At 35.7% G+C, this 17,109-nt stretch overlaps 2 protein-coding genes across 3 annotated transcripts in view; one reads left to right on the plus strand and one right to left on the minus strand.

Annotated features, from left to right (window-relative positions):
• Positions 1-7,152, plus strand: part of LOC136029377 (transmembrane emp24 domain-containing protein 1-like) — a 31,571-nt gene extending 24,419 nt beyond the window's left edge. Inside the window, exons 4-5 of the mRNA XM_065707699.1 lie at positions 1,663-1,830; positions 5,383-7,152. Of these exons, the coding sequence (XP_065563771.1) occupies positions 1,663-1,830; positions 5,383-5,454 (240 nt within the window). The 3' untranslated portion in view covers positions 5,455-7,152. The remainder of the gene's footprint in view (positions 1-1,662; positions 1,831-5,382) is intronic.
• LOC136029363 (cytosolic carboxypeptidase 6-like) overlaps positions 6,835-17,109 on the minus strand; it is a 121,963-nt gene continuing 111,688 nt past the window's right edge. For both annotated transcript variants that reach the window (XM_065707688.1, XM_065707679.1), the window contains exons 11-12: positions 15,882-15,997; positions 6,835-8,514 (exon numbers count right to left, since the gene is read on the minus strand). In XM_065707688.1, coding sequence (XP_065563760.1) covers positions 7,811-8,514; positions 15,882-15,997 — 820 coding nt within the window. In that variant the 3' untranslated portion in view covers positions 6,835-7,810. The remainder of the gene's footprint in view (positions 8,515-15,881; positions 15,998-17,109) is intronic.

Here is a 17,109-nt window from a genome sequence, read left to right on the forward strand (position 1 = left end):
CTATATTTAGTAATTTGGCTCTCCGAAACTAACCAATAGCTATTAGCAATTGAAAATTTGCATTACAAAAGAGGTTTAAATATCCCCAACAAGGGGTTTGATCTTGTTAAAATGTGTACAATGAAATCCAACATGTTTGAAAACTCGAATTCCGCTATTTGCAAATGCGACATACCTTATTTTTCCAGAGTAGGATCTTGTCACGTATGGGTGTTCCTTAAAAAATGAACTGCTATGAAGCATCCGAAAAAAATTAATGGATATAAACCTTCTAATAGCTGCACATCATCTATTAGGGTGCTGAGGAGCGGATTCTGTAAAGGCAAAGGGGGTGCTCAAGTCCACAGAAAAGTGTTCTTGTCCCATATCTACAAACTTTCTAAAAGCTATTTCAGATGAACAACCTCCAACCTTTATTAGGATGATTACTAATGATAAGTAGAGCATAAGATAAAGTCAGGATGATATATATATATATATATATATATATATATATATATATATATATATATATATATATATATATATATATATATATATATATATATATATATATATATGTGTGTGTGTGTGTGAGTGAGTGTGTTTGTTTGTGAATATAGGATAAAGCGTGCAGTATGGGTGCTAAGGGCCAAATCTTCCCTTTCATTGTATAATTAATTCTGGAAGATTACGATTTAATTTGAAAATGAAACACACTTAACGAGTTCTTTTTCTCGAAGCAGTGTTTTAGAAAAGATAAACTTCGATGCAAAGAATGGGGCTTGAGGGGATTGTAGCCCCCTCGTATTTTGGAAACCCTGTATGTGGTGTGAGAATGAACAGAAATTAAATGTGAAATAAAACGTCTTTTTTTTTTAATGGAAAGAGTAGAGCTGGCTCCTCGTCAGCCTCCTACTAAAATTCGATTTTTTTTTCTCAACGGTTCAACAGTGACTGTTTGAACATAAGAGAAATTGAAACGAAATAAAAAGTATTTTTCACAGTACTTCAAGAATAAGAACAATGGTAATAATTCGTTTATTAACACACCTCGAAACAGAACAAGCAGAGTAATTACACTAAAAGGGAAGAAAAATTAAAAACATAAAGACAACTCAAAAATTTATCTTAGACAAAATCATGCGGATAATATTATGGTTTGGGCCTAGAAGCACATGTCTAATTTAATATCTTATTAAATTAGCTCTATGCAACTCAAACGATTGGATAATGTCAGTAGCACAATACTTCTCAAAAATACGTGTATTATGATGTGAAGTGGGAAACTTATGAATATGTACTTGCTTTTAACAATAAAATTTTCTGCTCAGATATTTTAAAAGGTAATCGGCAAATAAAACACGTGCAATTACCCATTAAATACATTTGCACTCATAAATGATTTCAGTAAAAAAAACTTGTTGGGTGCTCAAAACATAAGGGTGCTCACGATTTTGTTTTTGGAGGAAGGCATCAAAAAGAAAGCTCTCCTGCTTTGGCAAAAGAGCATACTCCTATTTTTGGGTCTTTTTTATGCCTGACGTCTAACAGGCTATTTAGAAAGTAAGATATACAGTGAATGTCACAAAGCCTTTTTTAGTGCTCCTTGTCAGGAAAAAGTAAAATTTTGTTGCAACTCCAATTATAAGTTGTAACTCCAGCTAAGAGTGTTTTTTTTAGGATTATTTGACGAAAGTGCGAGATAATCTAGTACGTACAGAGCGGTTTCAAAATGATTTACGGGCACTAGAAGCCAGAGATAGGAATGTTGCCGAGGCAAGTTTTGCACGAGTCAACTGGTGGTCCTCAGTATTTATTTTGGCCGTAATCTGTTCATCTACTTTACAGGTAATTCTTAAGTCTTATTATAAAAGAAAGAAAAAAAAAACAGATGTGAACGAAATGTGTCCTTATTAAAAGTGTCAAGTTTAACTTAAAGATTTGCTTGGCCAATTTCTTCCGTAGAGAACCGAAATCAGGTTTCTTAAACAAGGGCTGACGAACCAGTATGATAGTATACCACGCAGTTTTTTTTAGTTTTTTTATGCTTGGAGCCCATGCCCCCCCCCCAACAAAAAAAGAAAGCCGTTGATTTTTATACCCTATAGTTTCTATAGAATCTACCAAGCTATTACCTTTTCTTTAATTGTACTCCCTCTCCAATTCCGAAAAAGAAACAAAAAACGAACAAGTGTGTTTCTGAAATGAACAGCAAAACGAAACAAAACTTAGAAAAATAAAAGTTACAGTACTTAAGATCATTGATATTTAAAGAAGGTAATATACCACGGATATTTTGCATGTATGATCAATAACGTACACTCAGTGTAAAAGCTCCTGAATGGCAATAAACTAAAAACAGCACGGACTTACTTGGACAAAATAATTCAAGAAGGATCCAAGAACTAAACGGCTGTTCTAAATAACAGTAGAAGAAAGAAACAAATCCAAATAAGTGATTCAAATATACAGTTGATTTACAACATTTGCACCAAAAGATTGATTTACACCAGAAAGGCTTCAATGAGTTATTATTTTTCCAGGGCCGCTTCATGTGGAAGGGGGTCGTAGAGACTTCAGAGGAAACCCATTCGATTGGATAATAGAAGTTTTAGTGCCCTTTTTAAGAGTCGAAAGTGCTTGAATCGCAACAATCCCCCGCACCCTTTTTAGCTTAAAAAAACCTATCATCTCATTAAAGTTTTCACATAGTAATTTTGGCCAAAATAATCTTCAAGTTAAAAAATAACTATGCCCGGGGGTGACATAACCCTTACAGCCTTTGGAGTAAGGGATGAAAGTTTGGTTAGTTGCCCATCGTCTACATTTTAGGTTTGTTTTAGGGAAAAGGAAACATGTTTAATCCTGAGTTTGGCCCAGAATGGTCAGAATGGGATTGGGCAAAAGTGGGCACAGTGTGTAATATTAAAAATAATACTAGGTGTTAAAAAAAACATTTACGTACAGTTCGTTGTAAGGGTATAGATTTTCCTCGTGGTCAACAGGATTGGCAAAATCTCATAATTTCTTCGAAAGTAGATATTAACTTAGTAGATGTTAGCCATATTTCGTTTCATTTCATCAATGAGTCTATTCGGGTTACCCACTTCGCTCCTATGTTTACGCATAAATACATGTTTACGCTAAATACAAACTTTCATTTGGAAAAGTTATTATCAAATATTATTCCACATGGTGTTTGTGAAGGCTAAGTTATGCCTATTTCTGCTGAGGCTGTGCGTAGCGGCATTCTTCTTTTGAAATCGAAGTCCATTTATATAGATGGGATTAGTAAACTTAATTTATTTGTTCATAGTTTAAAGCGGGAAAAGGCTCGTTTTCTTGTTTTTTGTATCTTCCTATAATCTTTTCTTGTAATCTTAGCGAAGTACTAAGTGAATATCGTTTGCTGCCTTTTGTAAATTCTGATTTGTCAAAAGCCTTTGGCTCTGCTCTGCATGCTCAAGCCCTTTATTCTTTGGTTTCAAATGGTGTAGTTTTTTTTTATTGTTTATCCCCAAAGTAGGGGTATGGAAATTCTTTTCTTCGTCTTAAAACTAGCGATGGTCTTTATTTAAATTTTCTAATTGACGTAACTCAAGGCGTGAGACAGGGAGGGAGCTTATGTTTTTAAAGTATGCACCTCTAATGCATTGAAGAGTATTCTTGCTGTTCAGAAAATTCTAATATCCCGTACCTAACTTGCGCGGATGACATTCTCTTAAATAGTCGTACACGCAAGGGACTTTCTGATTCTGTTAATTGGACTTTCTCTGAATTTTCTTAAATGTAAGTTCCTCTCTTTTAACGGTAAAGCTTTTTCTAGATCACCTCTAAGTCGTCAAATTTTATCTATACCTTTTGTAGAATCTATTAGGTGGTTGGGAATCTCGATCACAAATAATTTACGGCCATTTCGTTCGTGTGCTGTTTTCGACGCTACGATTTAAGCTCCAGATTGGGTGCTCAAAGATCAATGCTAAAAAGAGTAAACACAACTGTAAAGCACTAGTGGAACTGAACTCGAGCTCTCAGCTCAGTGTATTTTCCCTATTTGAGATGTTTACTTCATTTACCAGGATAATATAAGAATAGAAAAAAAAATGTAAAGATTTTATGCTCCAGATATAGAGGCAAATCTGGCCCTGTTAAATGAGGAGCTGCTCGACTATGCTAGTTCAAAGTTTCACCCTTTTCATGGTCTTATCACATGTTTTTGCCTAGTTGGTTGTTCTGTTTTATTTCTGCCTCTTTTCTTTTTTAACTCATTACTCCACTTTTTCTTGTTGTTTTTAGTGGTTTAAAAACCAATTATAATTATTATTAGAACTAGTAGGAGTAGTTTTACTTTAAAAACTGCAAATCCATGCCGAATGCTTGGGATTTTTTTTTTTTTTTTTTTTTTTTTTTTTTTTTTTTTTTTTTTTTTTTTTTTTTTTTTTTTTTTTTTTTTTTTTTTTTTTTTTTTTTTTGTCTAACTTTTCGATTTAAAAACATTGAACTCAATCTGAAGACCACAGTCTAAAATTGATTTATCGTACTGATTTAAAGGGGGAAGGGGAAAACTACAGTTGGGTAACCTCCTTTTGGAGTGGAAAATTTTAGCTGCTTAGTGTTGATAAAACCCAAATCATTCTAAACATGTGCGCAAAGAGGGCTGTTAGAACTTCCCTTTCCCCTGATATCTTGAAGTTTTTTACAATTCTATTAACGATTTCTTTAAGTTTATATACAACCCGCCAGTTTTTCACTTTTTTATGAATGTGTCTCCCCCCCCCCCAATAAAATAATGCTGTAGCCATCTAAATAAATTCTTGCGTACGTTTCTGCACCGAAGGTATTTTTATCCTTCAGCCATCTTGTGAATCCACTTACATATCTTCTGATGTGTTTAATCATTGAACATAAACAATCGATGTTCTGGACAGTACAAAAAAAGTGTTTTCTTTCCAGGAATTTCGGCAGGTTATGCTTGTGGTGAACAGGTACCTCTATCATGTAAATAAATTAGTCATTCTGATGCCGAAGCCGATTGAAAGACGCTATGTTACCCATCCATCATTGGGAAGCGAGGAATTTTTACTGGAGCTCATTCCCATCCTTGTAGAATGAGAAGAATTCACTAAAAAAGGACAAGAATTGGGGGAAGGGGTCTGGTGGGAAATTCCTTTCAAAAAACGAGACCTTCTGTTGCGGTATCCTCGATTCAATTACCTCATTAGATGTAGATTAGGTTATTCAACCTCATGTTCTTTATAATCTTACTTCACACTAGATAAAACTATAGACTTGAATCATATGACAAAAATAAAATTAAATCTTACTAGCTCTGATAAAGGTTGCACTTTTTCCAGCGTGAATACCTGTTGCATGTACTAAACGTGTCTTTTCTTTTTGCAGGTGTTTTTAGTTCGCAGTTTTTTCGATGAACAGTCTCGGATTCATGGTTTATGGAAAAGAGGGCACTTATAGTACAATCTTATGGGTAGTTTTTTGTTGTTGTTTTTCTATGAATGGCTCATTCATAGACTACGCTATGGGCATTAAGATCAGTCATAATTTGTGTAGACTTAGATGAAGTTTTTGTGTTGAGTTTTCTGGAAATTTGAAATGTTACTCCAAAGGAACGTTATTAAGCATATTTTGTTCGTAAACGTTTAAATGAAAAGCATTAACTTTGTTATTTAATCCCGACTGAGGAGTATTTTCCTGTAGAAGAATCTTAAATGTCATAGTGCACCTTTTAGAACATAATTCTCCAGCCTTCTTGGAGCGGAATCTTGATACCAATCCTAGTGGAGGGATGAGGGTCCCAACCTTTTTAAATGTTTGCATAATAATATTTACTTCATTTTTACACTCCTAATTTATCCATAGTCTTACGGCAATTTTAAAATTTAGTTTAAATATATTCATTCAAATTAAAGGATGCTAGTGGGCAAATTCAACGTCCCGCCATCTGATGAATCCTGAGAAACATGAAAAACGTGACCCTTAAATATCACTTTTGTGGTTCATTTATACCCTCTGACCTCTCTGATAAATATGGTGTGACCATACAATGTTTATTTGTTTTTAAAACAACGAACCTTGCAAAATGAAGCTTTAAATTAGTTTCTGTAAATAACTTCCATTTTATATAAACTATGCAGCTTAGGCAAACAGACACGACTCTACGACTCTTTAGAGGGAAATGTGGCAAAATACAAAAAAGGTGATTTTTTGGGTATAATAATTTTTGAACAGAGGGAGAGGGTGGGCTCAGGACTATTAGTTTCGTATTAGAGTTTTCAATTCTTAGAAGCTAAATTTATGTATCAAATTTTTCGCTCTGCGTGAATTTAACCTATCTTAACCTAAAATAGTCGATTTGTGGCGAAAATAAAACTAAAGACGTTTTCACAAAACGACCCTATATTGTGATTTCATCTCTATTGGTGCTTAAACATACACATTTTACTGTGCTATTAACGTTAATTGCAACTAAGCTTAATAAATATTATATCTTTGGAATAGTTTTAAAAAGATTAGGTGCTTTCAGTGTAGATCCTATATATTGGTTTTAAATTTCTGCTTATATTTTTGTCTAGGATGTTGGCTGATGTTTAATTACTGGGCAATCCCAGCAGCAAGACTACTACTGTCTTCTTATTCTTTCCTTTTCCATAAGATGTTCTCTCGTTTACACTTTAGTACGTTTTTTCTCTTGTTTGGGTCCCAGATCCCTTCTTCTCCCATATGTAATGCTTCTGGCAGCCCAAAACTTTTTTACAGGAAAGAATAGAAGAAAACCTAGAATTAGGTGAAAGGATAACAGGATTTCGTCTATATCCAGTGTTTGCTTATTGCTGGTTTTTTTTTTTTTTTTTTTTGTCTTTATTGGACTTTTTTTGACATGTGAAAATAGGAACCGCAGTCTAAATAAGAAGTTTAAATTTTTTCTATCATTGTCTTTTTTATATGTTCTATTCAAATGTTTATTTCATTCTAATAATTCATGTCTCCGATATTTGGTTCTGTAGACTTCATTGAAATTGTATCCTGGAATATATACATCATTTTTTGAAGATAAAGAATTGTAGGACAGTTCCTAGTCAATGGTGCCTTTTACTTATCTATTATGTAGTCCCCTTAAGACTTAAATAAATATATGCATTCTGGTTTCTTTGATTGATTTGAATAGCATTTTTAGTTGGACTTGTAGCGCTGCAGCCTTATGGTTCTTCTGATGTACATTGATTCGTCAAAAACAGGTAAATTTCTGTATTTTGCTTGTGTTGCCTCAAACTAAAAAATTTTAAATTGCTTGCAAATAGAGGTCATGTTAAAGGATTCATGGGTTTCAAGATTCCGTGTTGTTCAGATTTTTCGTGTATTTAAGCAACTTTAGCTCCGAATAAATACGATCTAAAATTGTTTATTCAAAATATTGAAGTGTAGAAAAAAAAACACACACAAATGTTTTTAAAAACCTAAAGGAAGATCTTTAATCCACATTCAAATTTTTCCAAATTTCGGTGAAGCCTGTGAATCCACCTCACAAGGGTAGAAGCACTATGCTACCACGTGAAAGAAGTGAGGAAATCTAGTCTGTAAAGGGGTGTCGTATAAGTGAATTATAAGTAATTTAAGACTGAAATAAAATAATATTTAATTTGTTGCAGTAATAGTTTACTGAATTGCTCTTGCCAAATAAAATATTTTTCTTGTTAATGCTTCCGAAAAATTATACCTTAATAACAATGAGAGCCACTAATTGATCAGCTTTCCATGACTGGAAGGTAAAAAGTTGCTCCCAGCGAGGTCGATGAAATTTACTGCTTCAACTTTACTTGCATCGTGCTAGACTGCTAAAATCCACTACACTCAAAATTTTTCGCCCTGATCTGGTTTCAGGACTAGAAGCTTGTGAGTGATCAGACGCTATGTCTTCTGATTCGCTACTTGAACAAACAATAGGGGCCTTTAAAAGTATCCCACGGGATGATAGACTAGTTGGCTTCTGAATTGGAAACGTGGCAAAAGCAGTTTTGCTTCTACGTTTCCGTCTAGCAGCCTTTACATCTATTACAAGATCATTTCTCAGCTTATCCCCTGTTTCTTTTATCAGACGTCTGTTTCTAAAAGATGGGGAGCTACCTGGTGAAATGAAAGCTCCTTTTTTAAGCACAACAGGCTCGTCGCTATCCTGTGCGTAAATTGTGCATAAATTACCACTTCCAGCATCCTTGTGAATGCTATCACTTGCATTAAATTCCACATCTAACCGATTCCTTCCGCCTACTTTCTTTATGTTAAAATTCGCAAAATCATCATAAGATGATTCAGATTCTGAAGGTGTTCCTGAATTTTCGGTTTCAGACTCTAATGGTGCATAATCCTGTCTTGTAGTTTTCTTGGTTCTTGATAAAGAACGTGGCTTCAGCCAGCCTTTTGGTCGCAACGGTCGTTCCTTAGGTGGTGGTGGAATGTGATTCGTCAAACGGTAGTATTTATGGAAAGTTTGAGCTAGATTTCGTCCCAGCAAAGAATCTGAAATACAAATGTTGTATAATTAGGCTAAGTATGCTTTTGTTTTTCTTTTCTCGGAAAATAGTGATAAGTAGAAAAGAATTACGTCACAAACTATCCAAATCCTTACCGAGGGGGCTGCCGAGTTTCTCGGCCCTTCCCCGTCCAAATCTGGAAACTAGCACGAAAATACATTTTTCTGCTATTTACTAGGCATCAGAGACATTTTCCGTAGTTGAGTAAGTACAACCTCCACCTTCCCCCCGCCCCTTATGTGACTCCTAACCTTGGTTAAATAATGCTTACAAACAAAATGCTAAAGCGTCTTATAGAAAATGTATATATATATATATATATATATATATATATATATATATATATATATATATACAAACGATCAGTAACTGTATATTTATGTATGTATGTATTTTTCTCGAAAACGGCTCAATATTTTTTCGGGAAAATTGGCATCCTGGTTTATTCTGGCCTAAGAAAATGATTTAGATAGGTCAAAGTCTGAAAAAATTCTTTAAGAGCCTTAATTTCGGGAAAAAATGACTATTTTTGTGAGAGACGTCATTTTTATATGCATCAGTACTGCAATCACGTTGTCACACTTATGTGGAAAAATTCAAGATTTTCATGTATAAGTACATTAAATTGCTTAAAGAGCAAAAAACTGGTAAATGCAAAAATATTTGTATATATTTTGACAAGGGATCCAAACCCTAAAAAAAGAAAACCAAAAATTTAAAGCTTAGTTGAAATCATTGTTAGAAATCGGACTTGTTGTAATAATCAAATATTTTGAATAAACTTCAGTGTGAAAAGACATTAAATTGCCTAAAGAACATAAAACTGGCTATTGCAAAAATATTTGTATATATTTTAACAAGGGATTAAAAACAATTCCAAAACCTTAAAAAGAAAAAACAAAAGTTTGAGCTGAGTTGAAATCGTTTTTAGATATCGGACTTGCTGTAATAATCAAATAGCTTTGAGTAGACTCAGCATGAAAAGACAATTAAATGTGGAAAAAGCAAGAAACGGGTAATTGCAAAAATATTTCTATATATTCAACAAGGGATTACAACATTCGAAAACCTTAAGTTCAGTTCAGAATCGCTAAAGTTATTATGTAAATTGAAAAAATATTTATGGTCTCTGAGCAATAATTTTAATGTTTTAGTTCAAACCAGTAAAATACCTGACAGTTTTCGAAGTCGTTTTTAGTATACATCAGTATTGCAATGACGTTGTCACACTTATGTGGAAAAATTGAAGATTTTCATGTATGGTGAAGTTTATATTAAATTGCTTAAAGAACAAAAAAAAACTGGTAATTGCAAAAATATTTGCATACATTTTGACAAGGGATTACAACAATTGAAAAACCCTAAAAAATAAAACCAAACGTTTGATGAATTATATCATTCTCCCCCTTCCCCCACCACAAGAGTTAATGTATCGTTTTTGTATCTATGACACATACAACATTACAAATGGGAAATATTTAAGACATGAAAAAAAGTTGAAAATCTTTTAAGTTCAGTTCAGAATCGCTAAAGTTATTATGTAAACTAGAAAAATATTTATGGTCTCTGAGCAATAATTTTAATGTTTTCATCCAAACTACTAAAATACGTGACAATTTTAATTTTTTTTTTTTTTTTTTTTTTTGATAAAAACAATTCTATAAGTGAGTCCTGTGGTGGTGCAGTGGATTTGACCTTAGCTTGGTAATACGGGACCCAGAGATCGAATCACGCTGCAGGAATGCACTGCAGGGCCGACGCAGGGACCATAGTAGTCAAGAAGCGTCGTTAATTCTTAAATAAATAAATTCTATACGTGAATAAAGCATGTAGGTCTGAACGTAACCAGCTATATAATGCCTTTAGGAAACCACCAAAAATGAAAATTAGCATTTGTTACAACTAGCTGTTGGTGTGGTGCTTCGCGCCACACCAACACCTAGTTGGTGGGGGCGCTTCGCGCCCCCCCAAGCCCCCCGCGCCAAGTCGTTACGCGCCATTGTAGTTGTGTAATAGATTATCAGGTTTACCGACTCTTGAACATGCAACATATAATTGTCCATGGGAAAAAGAATCCGTGTTCAGATCTATACCGCATTTTTCTAATGATGGCCCTTGAGCTTTGGTGATGGTGATTGCTAATCGAATATTCCCTGTGTCCGCGTCGTCATTTATATATCCCCCCTGTGCCCCCCGGCGTCCCCGTTGTAGTTTTGTCCCTGCGTCCCGGTCGTCATTTATATTCCCGGTGTCCCGATCGTCATTTATATTCCCGGTGTCCCGGTCGTCATTTGTGTCCCGGTCTGTAACGTCATATACAAAGCCTTGTATACTTATAATGATGTCATATGCAAACCCTCTTTTTACAAAAAAAAAACATATAAAAAAACAAACATACATACATACATACAATTTATTTATATATATATATATATATATATATATATATATATATATATATATATATATATATATATATATATATATATATCATGAAAAGAGAAATCACCAATGCTACAGCACAAACACACACAAAAAAAAAAAAAAAAAAAAAAAAAAAAAAAAAAAATAATAAAAAAAAAAAAAAAAAAAAAAAAATAAAAAAATAAAATAAAATAAAATAAAGAGACAGAAGGAGAAAAGGAAGACTGTTTTCCTAAATTAGTGATTAATATAGACCAGCACTTGAATGAGGCCTCAACCCTACTCATCCATACAATCACATAGGTCAAACAGCATAGCCACACACAATCAACCATAAAGAATAATCCATGGACAGGCAGTCATGTCGTCAATAAGTATAAGTCGTCATTTACTGAACAGTAGAAAAAATAATATAGACAAATAATTCAGAGGCAACACCCAACATAAGGGCTCATCAGGAGAATACACTGGCCTATATTGGGTTTCGCCACTCTAAATTCTCTACCCAGCACAGTGTTGTGGCTACCACAGAATATCCATGGCATCCCCGCGTCAGGTATCACCCCCAAATTACATGCCTATGAAAAAAAAAAAACAGCAAATGTAAAACAACCAAGTAAAACCAAAACCAAAACAAGCTTATCCTGTTAATATATCCCTCCCTTTAGCAACAATAGGTAAACTAAATATTATAAATTTTATATATAAATATATATATATATATAGATAATGATTTTTTGGAATCACCTGAACTATCAAACGTGAAAAGACCGAGAGAGCAGTCCGAACAATTAATTTCGCAATGAGTAAAAATCAACCTGGACCGTCAAATGAGACAAGACCAGTAAGGGCAGCTAAAGTAAAGGGCATTGCAAAATTGTCGGAAGTAATCATAATCCAATTGAAGAAGAAAGACAAATGTGGTTAGAAGACAAGCGACACCGAGAATCTGAACAAGTCAAAAATGAAGAGCAAAGACGCACGCGGTTAGACGACAACGAGAATCTGAGCGAGTCAGAAATGAAACCGAAGAGCAAAGACATACGCGGTTGGAAAACAAGGGGCACCAAGAATCTCAGCGAGTCAAAAATGAAAATGAAGAGGAAAGACACACGCGGTTAGAAAAAGGAAAACCAATCGTTGTTAGAAATCAGACTTTCTGTAATAATCAAATATCTTTGAATAGAACAGTATGAAAAGACATTAAATTGCTTAAAATAGAAATATTTCTGCAATTACCAGTTTTTTGCTCTTTAACTTAAAGAATGAAAAGTCGGTAATTGCAAAAATATCTGTACACATTTTACCAAGAGATTACAGCAATTCAAAAACCTTAAAAAAAGACAAATAAAAGTTAGGAGCTTAGTAGACAACCGGTGTTAGAAATCGGACTTGCTTCAATAATCAAATATCTTTGAAAAGATACTGTATTTCCCTTTTTTTTTGGAAGATTGGTATCGTGGGACATTCTGGCCCAAAAAAAAAACGATCTAGACTTCATCAGTATTGCAGTAATGTTGTCACATTTGTCACACTTGTATGGAAATATTGAAGATTTTCATGCATGGAGAAGTTTATATTCAATTGCTTAAAGAGCAAGCAAACTGAATAATTTCAAAAATATTTGTATATATTTTGAAAAGGGATTACAACAGTTCAAAAATGTTAAAAACAAAAAATGAAGCAGACCACGTGCCACTGGACATGGGGGAACCCCCTGACTAAACGCTCCACGCAAAGGGTGGCCTTGACCTCACAAGGTGGGTGGAGCCCACCCCAGGGACACTCCATAGCTAGGCTCTCCTAGCTAATCAGGTCCCAGTGCTAGAGTCGATCGGGTTTGCGACCCTCCACCCGAACCTAAGTGCAACGAATAGTGATGTTTTTGCTTCCGATGATCGATCTTCTTTTTACCCTTGAAGACCACAGCATGTCCCCGGACCGAGATTCGACCATCGTTTGAACCTTATTGACCAAGGTAGTATTCGCCTGGCCACCTGGAACGTTCTGACCCTCAACTTTCGTGGAGCGAAGTCAATTCTTGCGGTAGAACTCAAGCGTTTTGGTGTGGCTGTACCAGGCGTAACTGAAGCTCGCCTTATAGGAAACGACTCTGAAGATATTGGTGAAACCAATGGAGTCGCACTTGTGTTAGACTCTAGGACCAGGAGGTGCCTCCTTTCTTACGAGCAGGTATCAGATAGGATGCTAACAGCGCAAATCCAGCACAAACATGGGAAACGCACCATCATTGTCTGCTCAACCCAACAAACCAAGCCTCAAATGAGATGAAATATCGTTTTTACGCTCAACTGTCTAGCATCCTAGCAAAAGTATCCCCTCATGATGTTTTAACCCTTCTTGGCGACTTCAACGACACTGTCAGAGATACAGACGGCGTTTGGAACAATGTTCTAGGACCTGCAATACCCGACTGCTTGAATGGCAATGGCTGAGGCTCCTTCAGCTGTGCAACGTGCATGAGCTTATGATCACCAACACTCTCTTCCAAAGGAAAGAGGTTCACAAATACACCTGGTATAGCAATGACGGTATATTTAAAAGATGTTAGACTACATAATCGTGCCCCGACGCAGGCGTTCCCTTATAAATAACTGCCGAACTTACAGAAGTGCAGAATTGGGAAACACCGACCACAGGCTTGTCGTCTCTAACTTCAGACTGCTTGAAAGCCCAGAAAACTGACCGCTGTCCCCCCAAAATAGACCTGAACAATCTTGCAAACTCCAACATGTGCCAGATTTATGCTGCCTCCATCTCAAACCATTTTGATTGTCTTGGTCAAATTTCAGAATCTGAAGAAGCCTAGCAAATATTCAAGGACGGCGTATTGCTTTCGGCCGAAAGTACTATCGCTCGTCTGAAGCCCAGAAAAAAGTCTTGGATATCGCAGGAAACTCTGGATGTCAAGAACAGTGTCGCAAAGCACACCTAGCGAAGGACATGGTTACATGCAGACATCTAAACGGCGTAAGAAATAAATTCCTCCACGTAGACAGAAGGCTGTTCACCGAGAAAAAGGCTGCCGATCTTGTTGAGGCCGCCAGAAAGGGTGACACATGCGCTCTGTACAAATACCTTCGGGATCTTACAGATGGAAAGCCATCTTCCCTAGGCCCTATCACATCTAATCATGGAGATATTCTCACTGACAAGAGCGCTCAATTGTCTGCCTGAAAGGATCACTTCTCTTCACTACTGAACCTGGATTGTGGTAGCCAGCCCGACCCTGACCTTCTTCAAGTTGCATCTAACACCCCTGAGGCCCCGTGTGACAGAGTGCAGCACCGTTTCGCCTCTACAGAAATCCTGAAATCTCTGAAACGTATGATAAACAACTGATCCCCTGGAATGTGTTGTATCCCTTCAGAACTGCTTGAATATGGTTGGGCAGCGACCCTTCTCTGGCTCCAAGTACTGTTCTCCATAGTATTCCGTACAGATTGAATTTCAAAAGACTGGCGAGCGGGCATTATTTTGCCTCTTTGGAAACAGAAAGGCAGTCACAGAATCTGCTCCAACTGTCGTGGCACCACACTCCTCTCTGTTCCCGGGATCATTTTGATGAACTTTATCCTAAGGAGCACAGAGAAGACAATTATGGAATTCCGGAATCAATTGGGCTAGTGAAACTCCTAGACTCAGATTATGACTGATGATTTAAGCATCCTAGATGAAAGTTTGAGGAAAATGAAATAATTTTTAAAGGTTTTGTGAGTTCAGAGTGCAAGAATAGGTTTGAAAATTAATGTTCAGAAGACTAAGTCTCTAAGACTAGGAATAAGTCAAGGTGAAGAGGTGATGCATGGTAACGAGAAGATCATTTACCTAGCTTCATTTACCCAGGTAGTCTTAGTAGCAAAGACGGTGGGTGCAGTGAAGATGGCACTTGGGCGTCGAATCGACGTTTCAGCTCCTGGGTCTTTTTTTTCAGGAACTAGTGGCAAGCATAACCTTTTGCAGCTGGAACTGAACTCTGGGTCCCATATTGCCAAACAGAGTATCAATCAACTGTGATACTACGAAGCTATACGAACTACCAATCTTACAAAATTTAGTATTATCTATAAAATATTACAAGCTTTATTTGCAACTCTACTTTTCATTCCGTCAAACCAAATCATCTGCTCTCAGAAAACAGGGTTATAGTTTAAATATTCAATTAGGCAAGTTATCTTTTCTTCTAATGGCTGAAGCGCTTCAGCCCTCGAATCATATTCTAAATAGTAATTTTTATTTAAACTTGGTTTATAAAATGGGTATCTGTTTTTTTTTGAAAAATTTGGCTTTCACCTTCAATAGTAGGCGATAGGAGGCTAGAAGCCTCCTTTTGTGACTCAAGCCCTCCTCCGTTCCTCGTGTCTCCTAGCGTAAACGGGCGTATCCAATGAGTGCCCTATTGATATATATTGGACCAAATCTGATGCGCGCAATAAGTACTTTCTTAATCAAGCATATTGTAAATGCATTTTTTACAGGCTGATTGTAGCAAATACAAAATTGGACATCAATAATTTAGGATCGAGTGCATTTATGGCGTCTTAGAAAAAAAATCTTTTACTTTTTTTTAGATTTATTTTGACATGGTTTATACTGTTTCTATTCCACACAAGGCCTATGGAAGAGCCCTGCCAAAATTTAAGCCAATAAATTCAGTCATGATTTCTGCCACACCTGAAAATTGGAAATCATTACATCCTGAAAATTGGGGGGGGGGTCAAATACTATTCCTGGATCCCCTCCCAGGCTTCCTCCTACCTGACTTTCTGGGCATCTGGATATTCAAGGCAGGAGATATATGAAAACTTGTGTTGAAAACTTCTGTTTTGATACACCTAACATTGTAATAACACGTCGTCCAATATTAATGGGAATAAACTTTACTTCTTGTAATAAATTATAGCTTACATGACTCCTGGGTATAGGGAATAATTTCGAGTCCATCATAATCTGCTGGATATCCATAAAGGGAACAATTGAGTGTATAAACATTGACATGCTCCTTTAGAAATCCGGATAAATACCTGAAATTATTTTTGACAGAATTTTATGTCGGAATAAGTAATTTTTTCAAACCATTCATATGCAAGAAAAATTGATCGGAATCTTTTTTATTTTTCCGAAAACTGAAAAACAGGAAAGATAAAGAAATCATTGTAGGCACTGTTTGATAGAGTTAAACTGAATTTAGGAAAATAGATATAAAAAGGAATCTATACATGAAACTAAAAGGTAACCATTTGAAAGCATTTGAAAAAAATGCGTCGATATTTCATTTGTTAATTAAATAAATAAATACTTTATTTAAAAAAAAAACAAAAAACAAACACAACTAAACTTTACAAAAAATTAACAATCACATAAAAGACAAAAGTCCTGTCGGTGGCCGTATCTTCTAATTAGCTTTTAAGCTAAAATTATAGAGAACGTAAAGCCGAAAAAAAGAAATTATTATTCACGCAGTAATAAAGATTTTTCTTTCTCTCAAAGTAATCTCCTCAAAGTAATTCAATTTTTCTTGGGCCTATTTCTCAGTCTCAAATACAATAGGGGAGAGTCGGGTAAGACGGACCGGGGGGCAAGACGGACTTTTTGTCATTGCTCGACTTGAGCGTCACCTTTTTATCACTTGTAGAGCTAGAAACAACGGCCATCTAGTGGCAAGTTTCGGAGCGAAGTCTGAGAGTTGAAGCCAATCTTGTCTTCGAGAAAAATATTTTTATTCGTTTTCACATTCTCGAAACCGGCTTTTGAGGTAAATGTTTTTCTTTTCTAGTGTTTCTAATGTTCTGTTTTATACTGTGGTAATTTTTCTTACAAATATGGAGGTCTGGGAGAGTGTGTGAGACATTAATTTTTTTCATTGCAGCGCCATCTTATGTTATAATTTTTAACTATTCCGAAAAAGCAGGTTTAGGGTAAGATGGACCACAGAGACAGCGGGTAAGACGGACCGGTCCGTCTTGCCCCCTATCATCTGGGATCTTTTTCGAAGTTATTATTTTTTATGTATTTTGTGAATATTGTGTTGCATTTATTGTTCCCGCATGTCAATTAGAAATATATTAAGCTGTCTCTCTTTTGCAGAATGGGAAAGTATACTAGGAAAACCACCCGCGGTCTCCACGACCAGGAC

The sequence above is a fragment of the Artemia franciscana genome, chromosome 1, assembly GCF_032884065.1.
Source record: "Artemia franciscana chromosome 1, ASM3288406v1, whole genome shotgun sequence".
In the NCBI taxonomy this organism is placed as follows: domain Eukaryota; kingdom Metazoa; phylum Arthropoda; class Branchiopoda; order Anostraca; family Artemiidae; genus Artemia; species Artemia franciscana.